General features: G+C 41.0%; 1 protein-coding gene and 2 long non-coding RNA genes across 3 annotated transcripts in view; 1 reads left to right on the plus strand and 2 right to left on the minus strand.

The window, feature by feature from the left end:
* Positions 1-26,987, plus strand: part of csmd2 (CUB and Sushi multiple domains 2) — a 286,853-nt gene that overhangs the window by 35,602 nt on the left and 224,264 nt on the right. Inside the window, exon 3 of the mRNA XM_037794153.1 lies at positions 12,226-12,338. Coding sequence (XP_037650081.1) covers positions 12,226-12,338 — 113 coding nt within the window. The remainder of the gene's footprint in view (positions 1-12,225; positions 12,339-26,987) is intronic.
* On the minus strand, positions 12,727-17,272 carry LOC119502884. The gene is made up of 3 exons (XR_005210195.1): positions 13,776-17,272; positions 13,350-13,453; positions 12,727-13,278 (listed from the first exon to the last, which is right to left on the minus strand). It is a non-coding gene; the product is annotated as an uncharacterized LOC119502884 (long non-coding RNA).
* Positions 18,449-19,667, minus strand: LOC119502885. The gene is made up of 2 exons (XR_005210196.1): positions 18,881-19,667; positions 18,449-18,788 (listed from the first exon to the last, which is right to left on the minus strand). It is a non-coding gene; the product is annotated as an uncharacterized LOC119502885 (long non-coding RNA).

The following is a 26,987-nucleotide window of genomic DNA, read 5'->3' on the forward strand; positions in this document are numbered from 1 at the left end:
ATCTCTGAGACTGCGAAGCACAGACGTTCTCCTTGTGCACCATTTGTTTCCTGGCTTAAGCAAATCCCCGGCATATTTTTGTAGCTTGTGTTGATTTTGCTGTTTTTTTTCCTCACTGTTGCTGCAGTCACGTTTCTCTGCCTTGATTCCACCCTTTCTCTTTGTTTTCTCTTGTTCTTCCCTGGGAGACACGGAGCATAGCAGCCTAATTAGTTATCCAAACACCTTGTGAAACGTGATAATGGATAAAGCGCATATATTGTGCACACGCAGACACACACACTCGTACACATACACACTAGCCGTGCTGTGTCAAAAGGATTTGCCTGGCATGTAATTGGACACTTGTTGCATGTGACCAGTTGCACTTGGGCTTATTTAGTTGCTGGAAAGGCAAATGTTATCACTCCAGGTTTCTGCTGTGTGGACATACTGTCATGGATTCCATCATAAGAAAGGATGCAAATCAGTCTATAGAAATGACATATCGTAGCCTACAGCACAGAGATGTGGAGGACTAAAATAGAACAGATTAATCCGGTCTCCATACCCAAAAAAAGACATAATTAAGAGATAGAGAGCAATAATGTTGAGCTCTACAGACAGAGAGGGACTAACGGAGAGGCCGGCGACAGCATGCAGAAACAAGACGAATGGAATATGAGTAAATCAGTGTTTCTGAGAGCCTGCAGCTTATTCTAGATCAGTACCAGTGCTGTTCTTCAGTAACACACACACACACACACACAAATACACCGCTGCCATTCCCTCCTCCTCCTCTCTCCTTTCCCTCGCTGCCTCCTTCCCTCTGCTGCTCTTTGATCATCATTGCCACAGGAATGAAAGCAGAGCGACGGGCAGAAAGTAAATAGCATTGGTTGGGCGCTCCATCGGTCACCGTGTCCCTGTTAGCCCCGCTGGCTAATCAGATCTTCTGCCCAACCTTGTTTTGGAGTTTATTAGTGGCATCCCTCTGCGGAGCAACGGAGAAACTGAAGATCGCAGCGAGAGGGAGAGATAGCAGTGCAAAATGATGAAATTTTGAATATAAATTCAGTGCCTCATGCGATGTCTTTGGAAGAAACCTCAATGGTGTCGATTTTGCCTTGTAGTGCAGGCATGCATTAATGCACATACATGCAAACTACAGTATATACTTAGAGTCATTATATGAATACTTTACACACTACATGATCAAAAATATGCTATAATAGCCTGCACTGCTCTGGAAAGTGGATGCGGGTAAGGTCTAGGATCTATGCAGGCCGGTCAAGTTTCTCCAAACCAAACTCAAAAACTCAATTTCTGTATGGACCTGGCCTACGACCAGTTGGCAACCTCCAGGGTCTGAAAAGTGAAGCCAATGCAGAAGTGCCTTAAACTTGCATTCTTTCTAATAGCCAGCAGGGGGCGACTCTTCTGGTTGCAAAAAGAAGTCTGATTGTACACAAGTCTATGAGAAAATGATCCTACTTCTCACTTGATTTATAACCTCAGCAAACATTGTAAACATGAGTTTATGGTCTCAATCGCATTCAGCATTTGTTGTATTTAGCTCCAGCCTCTCGTGTCACTTCTGGTTGCAAAAAACAAGATGGCGAAAGCCAAAAACCAAGATGGCAATGGCCAAAACGCCAAACTCAAGGCTTCAAAACGGTAGTCCACAAGCCAACAGGGGACATCACGGTGACTACATCCCCTTCTTATATAAAATCTATGGTTAGGACCCAACAGAGAGGACAGTCATACTCAGCCTCGAGTGACGCTGATGACTGTGATGTTGAAACAAGAAAGGGCCTTCCCCAAACTGTTGCCACAAAGTCAATGCCCACTACTGTCTAAAACAACATTGTATGCTGTAGCATTAACATTTCCCCTAACAGGATCTAACCATGAGAAACTAGCCCTTGGTCCCAGACCTTTGAATTGCTGCCCACATCTCGATTTATTCAGTGACTCAAATAGGTCTGGTGGTGTACCCATTGATGGCAGTTTCCTCCAGATGGAAAAACAATTGACTAATTGGAGCTTCGTATAGGTCTAGATTGAGAATGTCAACTATATACATTGCTGGACAGCATGTGGACATGGGTGTCCACATACTTTTGGCTTTATACAGTAGTATAGAAAGGGGACAGGGGGGGAGAGGATGAGTCAGACACAAAGAGAGGAAGATACAGTTTACAAGGAAAAGCTTCAAACGGTGAAAGAGGGATTGGGTGTGTGTGCTCTGCTAAGTGGCAAATGGCTGCATTTGATTAAATAGCATATCCTTTTAATCTTAGAGTTTTCTAGGGAAGGCAACATCGCACTCAACCGTTACCCAAGTGTACATTAGTGGCTTGTTTGTTTCTTTTATCACTCACATTTCCATCATGCCACATTCCTCGTACTTCTGTTACTCATCAAAATCTTGTTGCTTGTAAGGGCTGAATCATCAACACATTATTTGAACTTCTTTGCTCTATGTGTTATATAACCTGTATATTAAGGCATACCTTCACACTACTACTGTTGCTAGTATTATATCCGCATTGATGAGTCTTTACGCAACAACTGGCTTACTACTACAAATACCAATAGTAGCAAAATAATGTCAATCATTCATTTGTGCAACACACTGAAACTCTTACCAAAACCCTAACCTTTATAAATATTTTGAGATAATAGACCTTTAAAACACCCTATTATAATACAAAATATATACTGTACATACTAAATATCTAAAATGTAGGATAGGTGTTTAATATCTGTGGCCATTCTTGTAAGATTCTTTCACCTTGTTTCCTTTCAATTGGCTCGCTTATATCCGTCCTTTTTCTCTCCTTGATCATTTACTCCATCCTTGTGCGTCATAAATTGCTACTACTCACACACACACACACACACACAAACAGACAGCCTTGCACACCAGTAGGGCGAGTAAACAACGGCATATCTCATGGCTACCACTTAGCTTTGTCACTTTCCTAGGGGTGAGAGTGGCACGGCATTGAATTACTTTTATTCTATCTCTAATTGTTTTCTGCCCGAGGATTATTGCAAAGCGATTTGTGCAGAGCGGAGAGGAACACAGCGGACTTGTGAACGTCACCTTGTTTAATTTGTCAGCCTTGATTTGTTTGCTGTAAGTGTAATTGACTTACGTCTCTACAGCGGGGGAACAAATGAACAAAGAATCCAGTTCCTTTTTTACTTCCTTACCCCCTACTGTCAGAGCCTTTGTGATTCTATATCAAAGCATGCAATTATGAAGCTTTTTATGATATATTGTATATCATGTTCGTGTCAGCAAAACAAGCAATGATGTCAAGGATTGAAGCATTTAAATAGTAATTCAAGCACTGTGCATGATCTTTTGGACTTGCATTATCGACTGAATATTCTGTATGTAATCAAGGGCTGTGTATTGGCAAGAATTTGGCGATACGATACATATCCCGAGGGGGGTACAGGGGTTACGATTCACTATATTGCGATGTATTATGATACTGTAAGTAAGGCGATATATTGCAATGTTTTAAATCAAATTTTAGGAAAAATGTCACAGTATAAACACAACAACATATGCATAAAAACATTAACTTTTTTATTAGGGCCATCAAAGTTAAAACAAAATTTGTTTTAACGCCACTAATTTCTTTAACGCATTAACGCAACCGGCCGCGATTCTATCTTTTGGAGCTTGTAGCGGGCTCAGTTTTAAAGCTAGAGTGAAGATACTGGCATCATATGAAACAAGAAAACCTAAGGAATTGGTACCATCCATGTCAAACTAGCTTGTCACAAAGGAGGCTAAATAACGCTCCAAACTTACGCAACATTTTGGCAAGGAAAAACTGGCATGGCTGTTTTCAAAGAGGTCCCTTGTCCTCTGAACTCAGGATATGTGAATGAAAATGGGTTCTACGAGTCTCCCCTTTACAGACATGCCCACTTTATGATAATTACATGATCTTTGGGACAAGTCATAGTCAAGTCAGCACACTGACACACTGACAGCTGTTGTTGCCTGTTGGGCTTGAGTTTGCCATGTTATGATTTGAGCATATTGTTTATACTAAATGCAGTACCTTCGAGGGTTTCTGGACAATATTTGTCATTGTTTTGTGTTTTTAATTGATTTACAATAATAAATATATACATTTTTTTCATAAAGCAAGCATATTTGCCCTCTCCCATGTGGATAAGGATATTAAATACTTCATAAATCTCCCTTTAAGGTACATTTTGAACAGATAACAATATATGTGATTAATTTGCGATTAATCATGATTAACTATGGACAATCATGCGATTAATCACAATTACATATTTTAATCGATTGACAGAACAGAACAGTGGGATCTGCATTTGCATTCATCACAGTCTCTGTAACATCCAACATCGTAGCACTACTTTGAGAGGGCACATCTCTTTGCAAATGAAACAAAGTATTGACTGAGTCAATCTTTGCATGTAAACTATTAATTAAAAATCCATACAGTGTTTTTGAGAATCGATAACATTACCACAAAACATAATAGCGCAATATTTTATATTTTCGATATTTTCTTACACACCCCTAATGTAATCCTAAACCCCAGGGCTTGTGCAGCCCTCTGTGTTGCCTCACAGGTATCCACGGTGTTGAGCAGATGCAGATAGCATCAGGGCAATGTAATACACTGTTAATGGAGTGCAGATAGCCTGAAGATAAACCAGTCACATCACTCACTTACCCACTGACCGGCAGACACTCGGAGGGAAGTAAAGTTGTGTGTGTCAACCATAACTCCATGCTTACTCCAACCCTTAGGTGGAATTACATTTAAGAAAGACAGATCTAATTTAAGACTAGGGAGCACTTATCTCTGGTGAAGCCATTGGTAAGCTCCTCCACTCATTCACACATCCTTTAATTTAGCTGGTGATGACTTTAGCTATTCTGCACAGCCAATGACAGCTAATCAGTCCTGTGTTGCCACCCGTGTCTTTTTATGGCCCCCAATATGAACACAGCTGATGAGTAAGGCATTCTGTCACCGTTCTGACACTGTAAATTATTCACTTGTTTCCATCGGTGCACTGGTTTTCTCTCTCTCTCACCACTCTCCACTCAGAAGTTCATATTCCATTATTTTGCTGTTTAAGTTTTTTCATGTTTTTCCCACACGCACACTTCTATTTAGCCGTTCCTACTTTCTCTGGAGCACTTCATCTGTTCAAATCCTCCTCAAGTCACTGCTAATATTTTCTCCTCTCACCTTCCCATCCACTCTGTCACTTTCCCTTATATCAGCCTCTCCCTCACCGGCCCCGCTCCCTCTTTCTCTAGAGACATTGCTTTGTTAATGACTTCACTGCGGTTTGTCTCTCAGTTGGCGCTGACTGCGGTTGATTATCTCACCATCAGCATTCAGCATCAGAGACATCCGAGAGACTACTCCCACCCTGGCTCTTCAGCCACAGATGCGCAAATACCTTGTGATGTCACACGCGCATGAATATTAACAAGCAAACCGCGTGCTACTACTGCCCGTCTTTCTTCACGAGACAGACATAAATAATTAGCCCGTTCAATTCAAAAGGATGTCAGTCTTGTTTGAAATATTGTCGGGTTTGTGGGATCTGCGGGGAAGCTGTGTACGGTGTGAGATTTGCAAATTGTTGCTACCTCTCGCTAGGTTTTGCCTTTGTTGTGTGGAGCTGCATGCTTCCTGGACAATGTGGTGATGATGAACAGCCAGAAAAAAGGTTCCACATTATAAAGTCCACATAAACATATTAGAAGTTGCTTTCTTCCCCCTGCAAAACTGCTAAGATTACTGGTAACACGTTCGCAGGCTTTCAGGTTACATAACAGGAATTTAAAGTGAATTTGAGAGCAATGAAGGCTAACCATGAAACTCCATCAAGGCCGGATCACGCCCTTGGGCAAAGTGACGCGCTACATTACAGCTTACCCAAAAAAGAAAGGATCAGAAGGCTGATAGATACACAGTCTAATTGCTTGTGAAAGTCTTCCTATTAGCTGGAGGAATCAAATCATGTGTGGGAATGGAGCAGCATTTTAACCTCCACCAGGCTACACGGTCAGCTTTTTTCACTGTAAAGTAGAACCGGCGATGAGTCATACACCGACACACTGAACGGCAACAGTTTAGATCCAAGGGTGCATTTTTTTATACGAGAAAAAGAGCCTAATTTAGCAATTGAAAAATACTTTTCTTTTGCCAAAAAAACACTGAAGAGCTGGAACTGGAACCGTTCGTGTGTGTCGCAACGACTGGGCGGCATTTCAGTTAGCGCGATAGGCAGTCGGTGGAGAGTTAAGCCCCTGGCCTTGACCACTGACAAGTTATAGCTGCACAGGGTCCTGTATAGAACGAGCACTCCCACGAATACACATGAAATACACACATCGTTTCTTGACTGCACTTCAACTCCCTCCCTCCCTGTCTCTCTCTTACCACCCATCATTTATTGGCTAATGTCTCCCCTCTACTCAGCCATCAAAATCTTGCTGCTGTATCTATTTTTCTTTTTTTTTTATACTCCCTCCCTCTTCCTTCCCTCGTTCTGAGGGGAAAAAATCAGCTGCATCAGCACTCTGCTTACCTTCCACCCTGAGAACATTCACACGCACACACTCGCTGAGTGAATAAGATTAAAGGACGAATGACCTGATTTAGTCTCTGTCTGTTTACAGCTGTAAACACGCATATATTTTGGAAAGGGAGATCACGGACGCTCACACGCACGGAAAATGTTCAAAATGAATAAAAATGTGCATTCGTGTGAACGTCTGAGCGTGAATCCCTGACGAGCTGTGAAGCCCTAATGAAGGAGTTTCTCACCGTGACTCATCCTCACTCAACTCATGGTTGAAGTTTTTACATTTCCCACGTACCGAAGTGTCTCTCGCACCTCCCTACTTTTCATATTCAACCTGCTCTTCAGCACTACCATCTCCTCATTACAATATCTCCACTCTTTTTTTCCTATACAGCCATCTTTTCTGCACATATGCTCTGTCTCCTCTCTCTGTCTGTCTCTCCCTCTCTCGTCCCCATGGGTAGCGGTGGGATAATTGGAAGCAGAGGTTCTTCATTGAGATGATGCTGAGGCCAGTCAGGTGGAAAGCCCTCTTAATAGACCTCTGCTCTCCCCATGAACACACACACACATATGCACTTATGCAAACACTTGCACACACATACAGCATATACTGTTCAGTGTGGATGCAGCCATGCATACCTATTCTTCTCCTCAAAAAGACCCTCATTTCTGGTATTCCATACAGTAGCAGCAACAGGCCAATGATTTCTCACAACTGTGCTGTTTTTTCTTAACTTCTCTGTCTGTCTTCTTCTGTCCCTCACTCTCTTTTCATCCTTCCTCCATCAATTTACCACTCACTTGAGACACCTGCTCTGCAAATCCATTCGTTTGTATCGCCGAGTCGCAGTCACATCTCGCATCTTTTTCCTCGATAACAGGCAATCCCCCAGCTGGCTTTTTCCACAATACCGGCTGCATGCCTAAAGATTGCCACAGCCCATATCACATTGCAATATTTAATCTCCCTTCGCATGTGAAGCCAGTTTCTGTGTGTTTTCTGACGGGATCTATTTTGTTTCCTCTTAGCCTGGGAGAAATTATTTGGGGGGCCGTATCTGGCTTATGCCAGATGATCACGATTTGGATGCGGCAAGAATCCCTCCCAGTTTGTAGACCGCCCCCCCTCCTCTCCCCAGCCTTTCAGCCCCTCCATCATACCCTCTATCAATCCCCCTTTTCCCTGCAGTGCGCCGCTGAACCAAGATGGCTGCCTTCCAACTCAATTTGTGGTCAGCGAAGGGGCTATTTGCATGAACATGTGTCCCATCGTTTAGCTGATATCCCACCGTGACAATCTCACAGAGAGGAGTGAAATCATGCATATATTAAAGTCTGCTTCCCTTTTTGGTTCAATTCATCTTTTTCTCGCACTGGTGTTTTGCAATTTTTTGCCCACCTCCACTGTGGTACTTAAGGATTAAGTGAAACACTGAGGCCTCTCTTAACACTGAGAGATAAAAGGGAGGGATGTAATAGATTGTAAAAAAAAAAGTGGGATACACATGCCGCGAGAGAGTGCATGTGGGAACATAAAATGAAAATTGAAGTGGCACTTGGGAAAGGGAAATTTCAAGGATGAGCTAAAAGTCAGATGAACAACGTTGTCCTTTATTAAAATCTGTAAATCAGGGATCTATAGCGCAGACACACATTCACGTCTATGCACAGATGAATCAACCTGTGGCGACTGGCAACAAATGATTAGTGGACACCTGTTTTTTAATTAGTATGTGTGTGTGTGTATGTGAGTACTGCCAGTATGGGGGTGGCAAACATGTTAAATGGATTTAATAGCCGAACCCGGTGAAGCTGCTGCTGAAAGCTGGTACTAATAAGACAAGGCTCATTACTCAAAAATATATTACTTGATTCCAACATAATTTTAGCACATTGGTTATTAGTCCCTCAGAGGTTGTATTTGCCACACGTTAGTCGTTATAGCACTTTATTAAACATCTCCAAAAATATGAATTCTGTCTGCTCTTACCTCTGAAAATCAATATAACAATTGACAATAATTTGACTGGGATATTTTAGAATGATAAAGGAATCAAACTGCATTACTGTACATCTACTTTATTGATTTTTTTTTTATCAGTATAATCAAAGTAGTGTTGATGATAATGTCATTTAAAGTAGGATAACTGAGACTAGTCATTTTAAAAGTTTGACATATTGTGATGTACAGTATAGTCTAATAATTATAGATTTTTATTCATTTTTTTAATTTGTATTTATTTTAATTGAAAACAGCTATAGTGGGTCAATTTAAACTAACTTCATGCAGTTGACTTTTGTGCCACCAGAGGGCACCAAACCATTAATCCATGACTATCGCAGCGTTACTTAAGTAGGTTTATTCTCAAAATTACAAGCTACTTTACCTGAGCTTAATCACGAGTGACAGTTGTTACCATTCATGCTAGAGACATCTGACAGCACTAACAGCTAGCTAATTGAACGTGAGACTAGGGATGTCATGATACCAGAAATCTAGTAATCGATACCAATACCAGTGAATAACCACGATATCCACAATATCCATTCTTGATACCAATTTGATACCACGGTAAAAAAAAAAAAAAAAAAAATCCCATGTAATTCAAAACGCACTCTTTTATTAAAAACATTTGAAAATTACAAAAAAAAGGAGGCATGTAGCCTTTAAGTAATAAATAAAAATAATTGACTAATTTTGTTAATTTTGGCCTATCAGTTGCATGTTATCAATCGATAGTCAGACGACGGACGCTACATACTGACAATGAACGCATCTGGTCCGTCAGCTCAGAGTAGTAGGAGCAGGAGACAGAGGATTTATTGTTGAAGCGAAAAGAAAACGCACCTATTTGGCAATATTTCACGTTTAATACCAACGCCATAAGGGAACCATAACGTTACCGGTGTTGTCACAAGTTTATTAACCGGTGGGAACATTTTCCTCACTGTCACATCCCTACCAATGACCATTACAGGCACTGTATGGTAGAAGAAGAGTGACGTCACTTTTTTTAAATGTTGGCATCGACTTGGTACCAAAGTATCGGTTCGCGTGACATCCCCACGTGAGACTGTTGAAAGCTTTCAGTTTTGACCTTGGCTGCTGTTAGTTATGGTTTCACGGACTGAAAGGACAAGCTGCTGCTCTTCAACCAAAAAAGCCACGGAGCTCGTGATTCAGAGGTGATAAACTTAAAAGATTGAAGTGACAGGCTTAATGTTCAAAAAGGAGATATACCAGTCACTGCTACAGTAACTTTAGCCCTGTTTGGGATTCTACCAGTGGTAGTTTGTGTTAATTGGTTACAGCTGGCAAAATAAGCAGCAACAAGGTAAATAACTGTAACCTTACTAAAGTTATATGTGAAGAAAAAGCTCAAGTTATTTTAAATGTGATGGAAACGCATGATAAATTGCTATTTGAGCAAACCGTTTTCCTAATGAAAATAACACCAAAGTCATCATGGTAAGCTTCATTCTACATTTAGGTTGAATTATGACTTTGACTTTATCTTATCTTTTACTTTTCATTGTCAAATCAGTAGGCTATGCATTTTTTTCCAAGCACAAAATTACCCAGAAGTTATATTAATTATATATTATATTGGCAAATTTTATATTCTCAAGTCTCAAGTCTCATATAATGACAACTAATAATGAGACATAAAAAAGAAAGATGGGTAGGTGTGGGTGGATGCTTTTTTTTGGTTAATTCAGCTTACATGGTATAATATGGTTTGTTTAACTGTTGTTTATCATCAACATTGAGAAAACATGTACATGGAAATAGATGGAAAAGCATTTAACGCTAAAATACTTAATGCTAAGCGTTCTATACATAGTATAGATGATATTAGTAACTACTTTTTCCAAGTTCCAGGTAAGGGCATCATTACACAAAACCCCAGTGAAACAGGAGTCATAAGCCCATGTTCATTGGGCACCTCCGAATCACTCGAAATTATGCAGAAATGTCAATCAGGACTAAGAATAGTCCCACCTCACAGCAACAGCACTTGAAAGTTATTGAAGTTCTCTTTTGAGGGTGTATGACGTCAAAGTTTACACACTCGGAACCATAAAATTAAATGAACAATCTTGGTTTATTGTCCTAACTGTTCCAGGAAAAAAATAAAATTAAAATTAAACAGAAAATCATACTAGAGAAGGCAAAAAAAAATATGATGAAACTAAACTGCTAAAAATGACACAAATTACATTTTATTTGCTTTTTAACATGTCCTGAATTTAATTTAGCAATAGATCCTGCAGTGGTTTTATTATGTTTACTGAGTAGAGAAGTCCTCTTAAATGTGCATATGGCTTGGCACAATGGTGTAATTTAAGCACTGTTTTTAGCGCTGCCTTTGGTCCGGGGGTGTCTGTGCGTCACGCAACACCTGGGCCACTTGGCCACAACATCAAAGATCATGCATGCATAACCAATATGTGTTGATACTGCGGTATGGTTTACATAAGCATGTGTCCTCCTCACCTGCGCTTAATCCAAGAAAACCACCACATTGCATAGAATGCTTTATTTTGCATTCATATTTATAATTAAGCAATTGTTAAACATCTGTGTTACTGGATCTTTAATGTGCAGTAATCACAGTTGTGTCTCACATAAGCGCTGCTGTAGCTGTATGTTCCTGTTTTCCACTGAGTGCAATTGCAGAAACTTTCTACAAAGCGGCGACAAGTTTTATGGATTGACCAATTACGAGCAGGAACAAAATCAAGGGAAGGAATCTTGAATGTCAGTATCTTTGAAGAAAATTATCATTATTATTTTAAACCAAAAATGGTCAATTTTATATTTCCACACCTGTAGGAATGGGATTTTTCTCCTATCATTGTTCACCTGTTGGGAACTCCTTACAGGCGCTGCCTTTCTCCTAAATCTCAAAAGAGATTATCTTAATTCCAAGAAAATTGCAAAACTATTTCTACTTCTCTGTCTAAGTATGATCAAATACATGTCACTCTGATAATTTTGGGCAAGTTGGGACCAAGTGCATACTCTGATATTAATTAAAGTTATATTAAGTAAAGTGGAAAATGGAAACACACAGAAGAGTAGGAAAATTAACAAGGTGGTTTTCAGAATTGTGTTAGACTGACGGTGAAACAAGCCATGAAGTGATATCCAACATGAAGAGAACATGGAGTACTTAAGATACCTTTAGACTGAAACATGGTTAGATGGATACTACGGGTATAAATAGCAAACAATATTTACTCTTCCAGTTGAATTGCACGTCTAGAAAACACTGGTTGGTTATTAGAAATGGTTGTTGACTCGGAGTCTGACAATTTAATGTTTGTTGTCTGTTCAACTGTTTGTTCATTCCCACACTGGCTGCTGTGTTTCTAATTTACTGCGGTCGCTGATGGAGAGAAATCTGTTGAGGTTTTCTGTCCTGTTGAGGTCTTGGCATTTTAATAATTTGCGGATGATTCAGAGCCTCGTTATGGAAAAAGTTATCCTTGAATGCTGAAGGGAACAGCTGGCTTGATGGAAGTAGGCTTCATACCTGACCTTGCAACCAACTGTGCTGTTGATTGGATCTTTTTTTTTTTTGTCTGACCGTTATTGTCCTTCTGTCCATTTGTTCTCAGGTTAACAGGGTTCCAGCTGCCTTCACCCATTGTGAGTACAGGCTCCAGGCTCACACTGTGGCTACTGTCTGACTACGCGGTCAGTGGGCAGGGATTTAAAGCCGTCTATGAAGGTAACACAACTTCCATGTTATTTGTTTTTGAGCCATAGGAATATGACCATGTTGTTATGTTTTTTTACTATGACATAAATGTGGATGTGATAAATTTAAAGGTTCTCTATACGATGTGCAGAGCATTAATATAGCAGCAAACAACTATTTTCTATGTAAAGATATAGTGGAGTAATGTCTACCTGAGCAGAGAATCAAGTCGCTCTCCCTCTGTGTGTGTTGTAATCTGAGTTTTGCTTGACATCGCTGGGACGTCCGCGTGTGCTTTTAGTGAATGTTTGTGCATTATAGCGTGCCACACCGGCTAGCTCACGGCCGCCACTCTACACTGCTCTCATACGATGGTTACGGCTGATAACGCCGTCCCTACCGATGGCGTCATTGCAGAAGCGTATTACCCACTGTCGGCGCCGTTGCCGTTGTTTCCACTGTTTGAACCGTTAGCTGCGAGCCGTTGCCATGTTGAGAGTCGTGCGGAGGCAAGAGAAATGCTCCCAATCTCGCATTTAGTACCATTAAGCTCAACTCAATGTATTCATGAAATAAGATAATTTAGTAAGATTTATCAAATCTTACTCACTTAATTTCTACATTTCTCTCATGTCGGTAATTTATGCCAATCATTTTTTAATAAGGTGGGATCTTTCAGCCACCCCTGTTAGTGGGAAAGGGCTTCAGAGCAAAATCTCTCAAATATCCTAACAATAGGGAGAGAACAAAGTGACAAGGAGAGAATATGTTGTATATACCGTGACTCACGTTAGAGTATAAAATTAGCTAGTGTGCACTGAACTAATTCAGACAGTTTAATTTAAAGCCATTCTATCCAGCTAGGTTATCATCTCTCTCTTCCCAGGCCAGGGCTGGGACCTTTATCACGGTGACATGGAATGCTTTATGACCCGTGGCAGTATGATATTAATGATGGCACTCTTCAAACCTACGCAGGAGGAAAGGCGAGCTCATGGAGGGGAAAGGAAATACAAGCGAGTGACTAATTAGGCTAATTACCTGACAGGAGTTTGTCAGTCTTTTTGAGATATTGTTGAATGTGGGGATGTGGCTCGATGAAGCAACATCAAGCGACTCGGGAGGCCCGAGACCACATTGCGTGACTAGATAAAAACCAAAGACAAAAGAGCAGAGAGACTGTTTGTTAACTCCACTGGGAGGCAATTGGGGCATCGTGCCTTTCTTTCTCACTAGTGGAAACAAAACTGTCAGACTTGTCTAGGTTCTGACCTTGGATGATGTAACTGTCTCTTGCTTTAGAAACTTAAAAAAAACAGGTAACTATAATAATTTTACAGTGTAATATGATTCATTTTGACTGTTTGAACACTTACTACTTTGAGCTACTATTTTTTTCTTGGCTGTACCGCAGAGGGCCAGCCCTACAAACTAATGATAAATGAATGTTGCATGTTGATTTCTCACTTTTAACTGGTTGAAACGGAGACAAATCAGTGAAAAGATTGGCTGTTATTTTTGGTCACTGGGTCAGATTTCGGCGATATTATACAGGTTCACTAGAAAATCCTTCAGCTCACTTCAGCGCGGCCTGCGGACAGATCCGGCTTCTGGCAGTCAGAGCTTCGGCAGGAGGTAGAGAGCTACAGTACGCGCCTGGCAAAAACGTCTCCTCCTCCGGCAGTTAGCAGGGCTTCGCCTCGTTGCTTCCATTCATTTCCTATGGAAAGCCGGAGAAGCAGTCACCCAGTGCATGGTTGGAGTATTGCGGCGAGTTGGAGAGGATCTTGCATAAAGTTGAAAAATCTCAACTTTATGCAAATGAGCCCGCCCAGCACAACGCGTCCGGCTACTGAAACTTGGACCAAACTGTCAAACTAGGCGATCTAATTCAAAAATGAAACGAGATTCAGCAATGGCATAGCCTATTTCTCTCTTAAACTGTTTTCAGAAGTAGATTTTGTAGATTTTCAGAAGGTGGATTGTTAAGACGGAATAACAAAGTTTATGAGCAGGCCGCCATGTTGTTTCCTGTTTGAAACGGCAAACAGAAAACCAGGGACCAATCAGGTGCTTTCCACGATAGAGTACGTCAATGCTTGAACGGCCAATTGAGTGAAGCAACGCATCCCCTCGTGTCCTCGCCGAACCGGGTGAACATGTAGTTCTGGATTTAACATGATAGACATGACCACTGACTATTTGTGTAACTATTTAGCCCCAAATTCACAGACTGACCATACATGGTCTTACAATATACTCCGTTTTGACCGAGTCTTGTTGTACCACATGCAGTCATACACTCACATGCATACACTGTACAGTCATATTAATAAAGTAAACAATGTAAAATAATGTAAATCTTAAAGGTGCTTTATACGATATCCAGAGCATTAATATAGCAGCAAACACCTATTTAATATGTAGAGATATAGTGGAGTAATGTCTACCTGAGCAGAGAATGAAGTCACTTTGAGCAGAGAATGAAGTCTGCAACACCTCTGTGTATTGTAATCCCAGATTCTCTGTGCTTTGTTGACATAGTCGTTGACATGCCGTCCGCGCATGCTTTTAGTGCATGTTGGTGCAGGTTTGTTCCCACTGGTTAGCTCATGGCTGCCGCTCTGCACTGCGCTCATATGTCGGTTACAGCCGATAACGCCATCCCGATTGACGTCGCGGTTGTGGAAGCGTAGCACCCACCCTCCGGTTCCCCCTCAAGTTAACACTGTTAGCTCTGTCAGCAGTGTTGCCGTAGTCTTCACTGTTAGCGCCGTTAGCATCGTTAGCTGCTGTTGCAGTGACTTTGGTACCATGGAGTCTGGTTCATGGGATGTCAAGCCTGTTGAGCACCAGGGGAAATGAGTGCAAAGCCGTAATTACCTGTCACCCACCTCACATGACACTGGTGAGACCAACTGCAGTGACCCATGTCACATGGGAAAAGAGAGCGTCCCCGCTGTGCTGACATGTGGCGCTGCCCTGTAGGTTAGACTGAATGTTAATTGGAGAGCGAGAAATACAGGAGATATGACTCATTGTAACTGAATGGATGGAATACCACTCACAGCTGGCCTTTATTACACACGATATGCACATATGAATCGTATCACTCTATTCCTTATTCTTGAGATAAAGTGAAACCACGTCCCTTTTCTACTTCTATTCTGTTATATTCTATTCTGCTCTTCCTTTGAACCTCTTTGGCAATGTTCTCATGGCACACGTGGTTTCTTTGACTTCTCTGTGCCACTGAAATCCCGCGAGGGCTCTCTGGCACAAAGGCCAGAGATAATGAACCTCCACCCCATGGCTACTGGCTAGACCTTTTTCATCTGGTTACTGATTAAAATTAACACAAGGCTTCAAATCAGCTGGATGGTGAGAGCAGCCCAGGTAAACAAAGTACAAAAGACAAAGCCAAAGCGAATACTAAATATGTTTCACAAAGAGTTATGCCACTCAAGCCATTTTCTATGATATCTGTAATGTCGGAACACATTTAGTGAACAGATAAAAAGAGATTTAATGGCTTTAGTTTAAAATGTGCCCAGTTAATTCCCCCAATAGATCTTTTCTTCTTCTTTGTATTATTTGGCGGCCTCATACCTTGCTGTCAGCAGGAGTAATGTTGAAGTTTCAAATAACTTTTTCTGCTATTGAACTACACAGGAAGCCGAGAAACACCAGGAAGATGTCACAGAAGCTGACACACTGCTTTGTGCTGCTTTGTATGAAGTCGGTTTGACCAGAAGCCACTGGCATAGAGCCGCTGTTCTGCTTTGATTTGATTAGTTCACAGTTAGAAATAGCGCACAATGGTCAGCAGGGGACAAGTTTGAGAACAGACCAAAGATTGTACATAATCAGAGATCCCACTGTGTATCATCTCAGGAAGTTACCAGTAACTGGGCGATAATTTTAAAGTGCGCTCATGTAGAAACTGACATTGTCCTGTATTTACCCCTTCAGTAATTTCTCAGATAATATTCCATTTAGCTCGCGCTCTGCTTGTCAGATTACCCTTTTCTCAGTTGGTTTTCTCTATTTCCACAATTGGCATTTATTTAAGCAGTTTGTTACACTCCATTTGAGCCAAAGATACTCATAAACAAATAACTTGGCAGATTTCCAGTCCTTGTCCTCTTCTCTAACTGCACAAGTCACCCTTTTTATAGCAGTAAAATGTGATGGACACCCACAAGACTATATGCATAATGGAATTCTACATCATCTCATTTTATTGTCTGACAGAAAGCGCAGTGTAGTACTGCATGTTGATAGCTTATCCTTAGTAGGCCTCTATAGCTACACTCCTTAATAGACTCAGTTAAACCATAACCAGCCTGTCAAATGACAGGACATGACGTGTTTATTTGTGTGCGTCTTTGTTATTTCCATAATTTTTCCATTTCAATGCTATTTGGTGGCACACACTCTCTGCTGTCAGGTTTTGTTCCTTGTCACCACACAAAACAGTGAGTGCAAGTGGAGTGTGTTTTGTTTACCTCAAGGGAAAGTAAACTTGTGAATAATGTACTTTAAAGTAAAGAATGCCAGCTGTGGGTGGGTGGGCATTACCCAGAATGCAGATTGGTTGTGTCACAGCTGTGATGCAGCTGTGTCGTGTCGCCGCCGTTGTTCACAATGGAAGTGTGTCAGAAATGAGCAGCAAGATGTTTCGTTTTGCTCATTTTTATACCTCATCTTACTGTACATTTTTTTGGGAATAAATTGTGAATATAAACAAATCACATATCATTTATAAAACAGTGCGTGGGATCTATACTAAAATTGTACGTGCGCACAAAAGCACAAATAAAAGAATAAAAAAATCATACTTATAAAACGTGTGTACACACACCTGCATGCAATATCCCCTGTTTAAATCACAGTCCACCTAGTAAAGTGTGCACATGGTTATACATGTATATACGTATATACCTGCTTTAACAATTGAAAGGTGCTTATGGAATAGTTTTGGCTCACTAGCACAAGCATAAATAACTCTGCTGATTTGAACGTTTATTATAAAGTGTATCTATATTTAACGTTTGATATTAAAGACATACTTCACCCACAAAATGACCATTTTATATCAATTACTCACCGCGTGTTACCTTGAATTCTTGAAGTTTTCTTTGTAATGCCTCCACGGTGAACGGAGAATCTGAATTGAAGTAAATGGGGTCCAGGTTCAACAACAGCAAAACTATATATAAAAAAAAATCAGTTTACAATCTCTCATACAACTCGTGCAGTTTAATCCAAGTCTCATTCATCCAGGCGTCGATATAGTTTTGCTATTGTTCAACCTGGAGCCCATTTATTTCAATTCATCAAGGATTTACTCAGTTTTTTGGATTCTCTGTTCACCGTGGAGGTGTGCAAAAAGAAAAACAAAGTTTTCTTCAAGAATTCAAGTTAACATGCGGTGAGTAATTGATATACAGATGTTAATTTTATGGGTGAAGTATTATTTAAAGGACCAGTGTGTAACATTTAGGGGGATCTATTGGCAGAACTGGAATATGATATTAATAACTATGTTTTCTTTAGTGTGAGAGAGGTGTGATTAAACAATCTCACTTCAATTCACCACCTCACTATCTGTATCGCCAATTTGCCCCAATTTGTCAAGTATCTACTTTATTCACATTAGATTTTCATTCATTCTTTGTCCTCTACTCCTAGAGGAAACATCTGTAATTGTGGGTTATTATGGGGACAAGCATTGAATTTGGGTCTATTTTAGTCAAGACAAAGGATTGTTTCTCGATTGGGATTTCGTTCCTTTTGTATTACGCTAGTGCTTAATATGTGGCTGATTGGACAGGAAACCACTATCCTATCTTTAGCTTCTGTTGTGCCTGCTCATTATGACCCACTCCCTAGCCAAAGACGACAACTGTTGTTCTTGGCGTCGTAGTAATAGAGTGGTTGTACTTGTGGCTGTTGCGGGAGAGGATCAATGAAGCCCTGATTATGTTTTTGTGCATGTGTATGCATACATTGGTCTGTGTGCCTTTGCTACGTCTCTATGTATACGTCACTGGGTATGTGTGTCAGGCTTTTACTCCCTCTGGTTGTCCTCCCATTTTCTCAAATGGGATAAATGTCTTTTTTTCTTAGCCTGATTGGCTTTTCTCAGCGCAGCTCTTGGCAGTGAAACCTCCTGTATTCCACAGCCTCTTTTTATTAGGACTGTGCTTACCATCCACCATTTTGGTGCGAGCCCATCTCGTCTATATTAGATATCTGTTCTGTTTCAGCCCACACTGCAATAAGCCTAAGTGCTGCACAGTCCATCTCCCCAACACACTGCGTAATGGCTGAGACCACTCTGGAATCTCTCCCCTCTCATCACCATGGCAACCACCAGACTCCCTTTTTTTTCCCGTCTTATTCTTCTCTTTCTCTTCTCCATCTCTTTTTGCGAACTCTTTCTTCATGTTTAATCTGTAGCTGTAGAAGAGGAGGCTAAAGGAGGCAAAGAGAATTAGAAACATTTGCAGAGCTTCTGAAAATATCCACCGGGAATAGAAGAGAACTCGTATCTCTTTGTGTCTTACTGCATTCCTTGCGCTCCATCGTTGCCTGTTTTTCGCTCCATCTTCTTTCTTCTCTCCTTTCTTATACTCTTCTTCTCCCCCTTTTGTCTGCTCTACCGCGAATCTCAACCTCAATGGTCCCCCATATTTTGTAGCCTCTTCCCTAATGTTATCGCTCCTCTCTCTTGAATATTAAAACACCGTGATGATTATCCAGTCATGTGTCGCCAAGTTTTCTCTCCCGTCTGTGTCTTAGTTGCATATTCAATGTGCCTCCCAACTGGGTCAGCCGAAAAAAAAACAAACCCACAGCCAGTCCTGCCGCACGACTCAAGCAGCCTGCCTCCTCAGCATTAAGTCACTGCAGGTGTCTGAAATAGGGGGAAAAAATGGCATGCACAGAATATTTCATGAATTTCATTTAGTATACGTTTTTTTTTTTTAAACCAGTTTTGCGTGTACTCATATCTCCGACTTTAGATTCATTACTTACTTAAGATCTGCGTTGGTGAATTATGAATGCATTTAAACAACATATTGGTAGTATTGCATTATGAAGAGGGAGGCTTCAAAAAAGGGAAATCTAAATACATTGTAAATCAGTCAATCAATGGATATATGAGGGATTTAGTGTAACAATAATTCACCATATGCAATCACATTTTTTTTCTGAAAGCGAGTAAAGGAGCAGCAGCAACACAGCCCTCTACTGCATCCATCAGAGCTGATCTACAATAGTGTCTCTATCTACTCCCCCTCGACCAGCACCACCCTCCTTCCTATTAGCATAAGAGAGGAAGGTGGGGGCCGAGTAGATGAGGGTGATGAGAAAGCAGTGAAGCATGAGTGAGTCTAGTGCCTAATTGAAAAATGGGGCTCGTCCCTTTAAGTCAGGGAGTCGGCCAAATGAAAGTGTGATGACGGAGGCGCAAGAAGAGTATGGACCTGGATTAAATCCCACAATCCTAATGTTCTATTTCCCCTCGACAGGGACTAATACACTTTTTACTCAGGGGGATATTATGGCCCTGTTTGTGTGTTTGTGTCTGTAATTTAAAAGGAGGGGTTGAGGGGGTTTTATAACCTGCTGAGCTCCTGAGGGATACTTTCCACGGATGTTGTTGCTGCTCGCTCTGGTAAAATTGGCTTTGATTAAGGTAGATGCACAACAGTAATTGTTTGCCAAAGAGCAATTTACATGGATTGTTTGAATGATTTTGAATACATATTCAGCATCATTCAGCAGCCATATTATATTCCTGTCTTTTTCTCTATCGATGTATACTGCCTTCTCGCAGTCTGCTATTTAGAGATTCCTTTTTGGCTACAAACAGCACAGTCCACTTTTTGATTAAAAGGGACCAGTATAGCCTCCAGCATGGAAACATAATCATTGTGCAAGAAGCAAAACAAAAACAAACATAACGAAGATTCCTGAAATACATGTAAACAACTAACTGTATCATAAGTCAAAAAGGTTATTAGTTCAGCTGTGGCTTGTTTTTAGTAATTTGCACACACACTTCATGTCAAGAAGCCATTCCACATACAGTCTTCATGGAATGGATGCATGCATCGCTCCATGGAACTCTTGATCTATTCGTAAGCATTAGTTTGGTGAGATTGGTGCTTTTTAAAGGTTTAGCACACAGTTGCAGGTTATTGTTATTAAGGTTGGGTACCGAACATGGTACTTTTAAGGGTACCGTCCAAATTACGACGGTACTAATGAGTACCGATTCACGTTAAATCAATCGTGAGGTACCTGAGAGCTCAACTATTTGAAAGAGTATGAGCCACAGCAGAGCTTCGTGGCAGAAAAAGAGAGCGAGAGAGAGTCACAGTGAGTGGCGAGCCGAAAGCCGTCACAAGTGTGGTTAACTTTACACTTTTCAAAACTCGACGCTGACAACGCTTGCTGCAGTATTTGTAATAAAATGTTCAAAAAAAATAAATAACAGTGTTGAAATTGAGAAATTAGGACTTATTTTACAACTGGAATTACATTTTTATTATTACTGGGAGAGTAAAGTACAGAAAAATGGTACCGTTGTGTACTGCTACCGAATTCCAGGTACTGGTACCAGTGTCGGTTCAAATGTGAACGGTGCACAACCCTAATTGTTATGTTACTGTGATGTTATTGATATTATACAGCTAAACTGAAGATGAGGTGGCCCTTATGTAGATGAATCAAAGAAACACATAATCAAAGCTTTTTTTTTAAATGTGCTTTATTGGGAAGTTTACGGTTAAGTATTAAAGAAGTATTCAATTGTACGTGCTGGAGTAATTGGAGTTTTGAAACAAGTTAGGAACTAAGGGGCTAATACATTGCTGCCATGAAATATATAAACCATAACCACAAGAAATAAACCTTTCTCTCGCTCATTTTAAATGTGTAATTACACAGTGTTTTGTCACACTTACATTACAGTAGCAGCAATGGGAAATATGATATGTTAATGTTTTGAAATACACATTTTAAACAAGGATACAAGGAGATAATTAATTTGATGCTTATACAGTACTGCAGCTAAACCATGTTTCAACTAAAAGATTCAACTTATATTTAAGATAAACCAACTTCTAATTCAAATGTCAACGCAATAGGCCTCATGCTTCCTTAGGGTGCATTGTGTGATGGGTTATATTTGGTGCATTCAGTGTATTTTATGGTGTTAAGCTTATCTTTTATACAGAAAGCCGTCCTATACTCAATGCAGCCTCTCTGATGGTTTGTGTTACACTTAGCTTCAGTTTGCCTTGAATAGCTCACAAGAGCTCGCTGATGTTGGGTTTAATGGTTTGAAACTGTAAATTATAACCGTTATTTTAAACATTGCTTTATTACTGTTAAGTGCTGGAATTTGTGTAAACAGAGCTGTGACTATATATATACAAAACATGAATACATCGAAAGAGGTGTACCTTGTTATTATTTTAGTGTAGTTTTCACTAGTACAGTATACATGGTAAATAAATTCCCTTAATATGGTGTACGGTATGTGAGTGTGCTCTGGGAGAAGGTCAGGGATCGGAGAAAGCCACGGCCAATTTAAATGTCAACATCAGGGCTTCAAGCTGCTGGCAGCCGCATTAGGCATGGTGTTTGTCAAGATGCACTACAAATATTGTGGAATAGATGCTGCGGAATATCATCTATAATAGAATAAATATGTTCAAAAGGCATCACCGACATGCTTTGATATCTTTAGCAGCTCAAACACTGCTGTCTGCTGACTGTACCGCTTTCCGGTCTAACTACCTTGACTGCTCTCTGGGCTGGGCAGGTTATGAATGCATTTCATTTAGTGTGTGTATGTGTGTGTGATTAAGTGTATGCATGCACCTATGCACAGCAATCTTTCCTCAGCTGTGAAGACGAGGAGGCTGATGCCTCTACGTTTGCATGCTAGCCAGTTTTTCTTCCTTTCTCTTTCTTTCTGTTTGTCACACATTGGAGCAATATTTGCAGACTGAGGTTTATTCTAACCGATAACTGACCCTCGTTAATCGATTATCAATCGTTAACTGACAAGATTAGTGTGTTTCATGCACTGTGGTTTTAGTGCCAAACAAGCCGCCCAGCTGCAACGGTAAACCGATGCACAAACAGGTTAAATCCATCATTTATCGCCAGCTGCAGTGTATGCGCAAAACAGACAACCGAGTCCCTAGTTAACTCAACCGGGAGAGTTTCTGTAGCAGCCACGATGCATGCGTGCATTGTCGAGGACACATGCAGTCACTTTCCCAGTAAAAGTCTACAGTGCATCATTTAGTTTAACTTTGAGGTTGTCAGCTGTGTGTCTGCCTGCCATACTCTGTCAGCCCAGCGTAATGTTAGCGAGTGTCCGACAAGCTGCGTGTGTGGCGGCGGTGAGTGTGGGGTTGTCGGTGGTGTTATAGCTGTGAACGTAGCAGTGCAGTGTGTGTACAGTTTATTCATCTGTGAATAAATGCTAAAACTCCTCAAGACCCCAACCAGGTTTCTGTATCTTGCAACACTGGCTTAGACTCACTTAAGGTGGGCTGTTAAGGTGGAAAGCTATTATCCTTTAAGTGACAAGCTGCTCCTCTGAGCTTAGCTATTTAATTAAAAAAAAAAATGTTTTTAACCATTTAATAGCATTAATTGGTAAAAAATATTAATGTTAGTTAAACGGTTGATTATTAAAATCACTACAGAGGATTGCTTTATCCCATTAACTTGGAAGTTTGAGTCTTAATGATGTTGGGATAGAAAAAAAAATAACAGCAATAATAACTTACATGTTTTTAGGAAGGCATGGGATAATGCCATGTTGTGCTGTCATGTCAACTCTTCAAACCTCTAATTATGTTGAGAGTCTGAAAGGGATACATAAAAGGCGTACGTAGGAAAAAAAATATTTTTCATATCAGCATTGTCATAAAATGAATCTCAAAACAAATATCTGATTCTTAAATCCACTTTTCCAGGGATAACTGAATGTATACTTCTTGTATATTACAACGGCTAAACCTAAACTAGTAATTTTGTCCCTGCTTCGTCCATTCGTATAGCATCCTCTCTCAAACTGCTGAGGACAGTAACAAATCAAATCTCTCTTATGCTAAGTGTTTTTTCACTAAGTAATACTGAATGGCAGAACATGAATGAGTAATGGTCATCAAGTCCCCCCAACCTTTCTATGTTGTATTGTAAATGTCAACCATGTGAGTGTTTGAAAGCTACTGTAAGAGATTAGGGCCATGTAGCCTCCAGACTTGGCCACAGTCCAGTTTTCCAGTTTTGTGTGTTCGCAGGCCTATTAAGATTCAGTTTTTGCTTACTGATGTCTGTTCTCCCACAAGTAGTGACTCACCGCTGTGTTTTCCATGAAACCATATGGGTGAAAACCTCACCTAGACTTTCTGCAAACAAAACGGTGTGTATTTGCATGTCCTCAGTGACCAACCAGTTCCGGAACATCTTGATTCTGTATTTTTCTGCTTTATACAAGACAAAACCCAGGCCCTGAAATGTTTTCATTAACTCCCAATAGATTGTATTCAACAGCGCAACCTTGCACGCCTTCTATTAAGCCTTCTGACAAAACAGTTGCCAGCCGCTTGTTTGTGTGTGCGCGATATTCTCACAACAGTACAAGATGCAGTCATAAAGCTTTACAGGTGTGTAGTTGAGATCAAAATGAAGGCAGAGTACAAAGATGGTTGTCGTCCGAGCAAGGGTGCTGGAAATAGGGGGGTAGGAATTAAGGAAGGGGCCATTGGTCGCCCCATTTTACACCCCTGGCCTGATTTGGCGTCACGGCTGGTGTGATCCTATCACGAGTTGGTCTCTGGTATTTGGTTTGCAATTTCTTCCATAAGCAAAATTAAACCTGACGCCAGTATTATTTTTTTTTTTTCCCGAGCTTTTGCTGCATGTTGTTACGGTTATCTATAAAACACCTGCTTCAGTAAAACTTTTGAACTTTGCTACTGCATTTGCTATAATTATACTGCATTTGCTGTAAGTGTTTGCAAAGTGCATCTCAGCCAAAGCAAATGCAGTCATTTTTGGAAAACAATAGACACAAAAAAAACCTGGCGTTTCTGGTGGGACTGTTAATTACACACCTGCCGTCACAACAGCAGACTGCTTTTCTAATTTTGTTTCATAGAGAATGCAGATCCAATGAAGTTGCTGCATAATTCAGCACCTGCTCCTAGCAACAACTGGTTTCCTTTATGTATATTGGATTTATTTTTTCACGTGGTGCAGCTTTTGCCTCCAGGGAGAACACCACAGTGACAGGCAGAGATACTGCGAGTGCAAGAAGCCAGGAACAAGTGCTTTCTTACGAGAGTGGGGTTCAAGAGCCTTGGACTTAGTTAATGTTAAATGGAAGCACAGCTATTATGGCTGTAATTTTACTGAATGTATTTACTAATTCTCTTGGAGAATGTGGGCTGTCTGGCATGTCCGGGTAAGCAGAGCTTCCTCTCTGGCAGATTGTAACTGTTATTAGTGTCTGGCATGGGAATCGGCCGCCAGCACGTCTGACCGTTAAATGCTTCTGACACTTAATTAATGGCTGATTGTTGTGCGGCAGTTCTCCGTCAGCCTAATGAAGACCGTTTCGGCTCACACACTCTTACATAAACACACACATACGACTGTGTCTGGCATGCACGCTGACTTTCACAAACAGACGATCTACATCAATATCCCAATGCACCAGAAAAACATTCAGACAACACTGAAGGAATGTGAATGAATTTTGTGCAACTAACCCATGGTGCGTTAGTATTTTAAGCCTTGTGATTCATCTTTACCACTAAATCAGTGAATTGCCCCTTTTCAATAATTTAGGGTAATTATGAGGGGATAAAATAATATTTTCTGGTTCTGTTTCTCTGTATGTCACATTCTCTAGAGAGACAGTTAAATGTTTTTTCTGAAGAATTTTAATTATTTGTACACTTGACACTGTGGCGAGTGAAGTTAAAACACCAGCTCTTTAGACTTAGTGCAAGTGTAATCATGCATTATATTGTTCTTAACTGAAAATGACTGGTGCAGTTGGGGTTAAGAGAGTGATGTAGTTGTTGAAATCCTTCCAGCCGTCTCTTTCCCTGCTTCACATTATGTTAATATTTGATGCCGAATCCCACATCTGAGCCTTTTTGGGATTATTTTTCACATTTTCTTTATTCTATTTCTCTCTTTTTATAGAACTGACAAGAGCTAAGAGAGCTCTTGACAGATCCCATTGCCCCGCAAGTCATTGCCAGGCGCGTCTGCTTTGCACAGCACTGCGAGACTCATTTTTTTGGGTCTCTACCCTCATTCCTTCGTGCCCTCTATTTGTTTTCTGGGTGGATGGGCGGCAAGACGGGGTCTAGTCTGCGGTCAGGACAAGTTGTTGTTTTGCTCTCCAGATAAGGAGTGGAAAACAACACTCCCACACCATCGGTGCACACAGACACATCTGTACAGGAGACTGATTCAAGCGCACCCATTCACACAAGTGGGCACAGGAGTACACACTCAAACATAGCATGATGCATCCGCGGCGCAGTGGAGCGTGTCCGGAAAGGTCATCCTTCCCCGTGAACCTGTGGCTGTGGGTGAGAGCAGCACAAGAAGAGTGTGCATTTGTCCATCTATAACACCAGTTCTCTGTAACTGCCTGCGTGGGCAACTACATATGTATTTTCTCTCACTAGGGGATGAGACTGTGTACAAAAGTAAGCATTTTTATACTCTCCTCTGTGAGCTGTTCTTGAAACAGCAGGTGATGCAAATATGCCTTTTTTTAGAGAGAGACTCTCTCTACTTTCTTATGTTCAACAAAAAATGAAGCAGTAAAACAATAGCTTACAAGATTTCTTAAAAACAATCACAGCAGGCTCTTGATGGACCTTGTGTGCGTAATGTGTGCAGCAGTCCGTCACCCTTACGGGGATCCAGTTCCGGGTGAGCGGAGTGCTAGACTGAACCGGTATACCAAATTTTACCACTAGGTGTCAACTTGACTCGGCAGCCGCTCCACCAGAACTAAAATGAGTATAGCCGGTCTGTCTTAAAGGTCAGCCCATCTTAAGTGAGCCTGGGCCGTTGCTGTTGCTATCTTCAGGGCTAACCACCTTCACTTCAATTAGCAGGTGGCAAGCAAGACACGGGATCTTGGCTCGGGTCTTGAGGAGTTATTGCATTTATTCCCGGACAGCCTAAACTGTACACATACTGCACTGCTTCTTTCACAGCTGTAACATTACTGATAACTTCATACTCACCGTCGGTCCGTGACATGCTCGCTCTCAGTCTCTGTCTTTCTCTCACTCTATCTCTCTCTCTCGACCGCCCACTCGCTAACTTTACGGGCTGCTGGGCCTGCAATACACTGGCTGGCAGAAACTCGTCTTGTCTCGTCACCCCAATAAAAAGTACTTTCTAGTTAACATACACAGTGTGCGCCATGCGATCTCCCTCACGTTGCCGGGCTTGACTCGGCAGTAAATTGCGCACGGCCAGTCAAACACTACTTAGTCCGTCTATAACCAAACTAAAATACAAGCAGAATTTAGCGCTGTGACGGCATCAGCACAGGTTGCTGGTGTAAAGTACATCTAATTTGCCAGAAAGTGTCATAAT

This window comes from Sebastes umbrosus, chromosome 15 (genome assembly GCF_015220745.1).
Source record: "Sebastes umbrosus isolate fSebUmb1 chromosome 15, fSebUmb1.pri, whole genome shotgun sequence".
Classification (NCBI taxonomy): Eukaryota; Metazoa; Chordata; class Actinopteri; order Perciformes; family Sebastidae; genus Sebastes; species Sebastes umbrosus.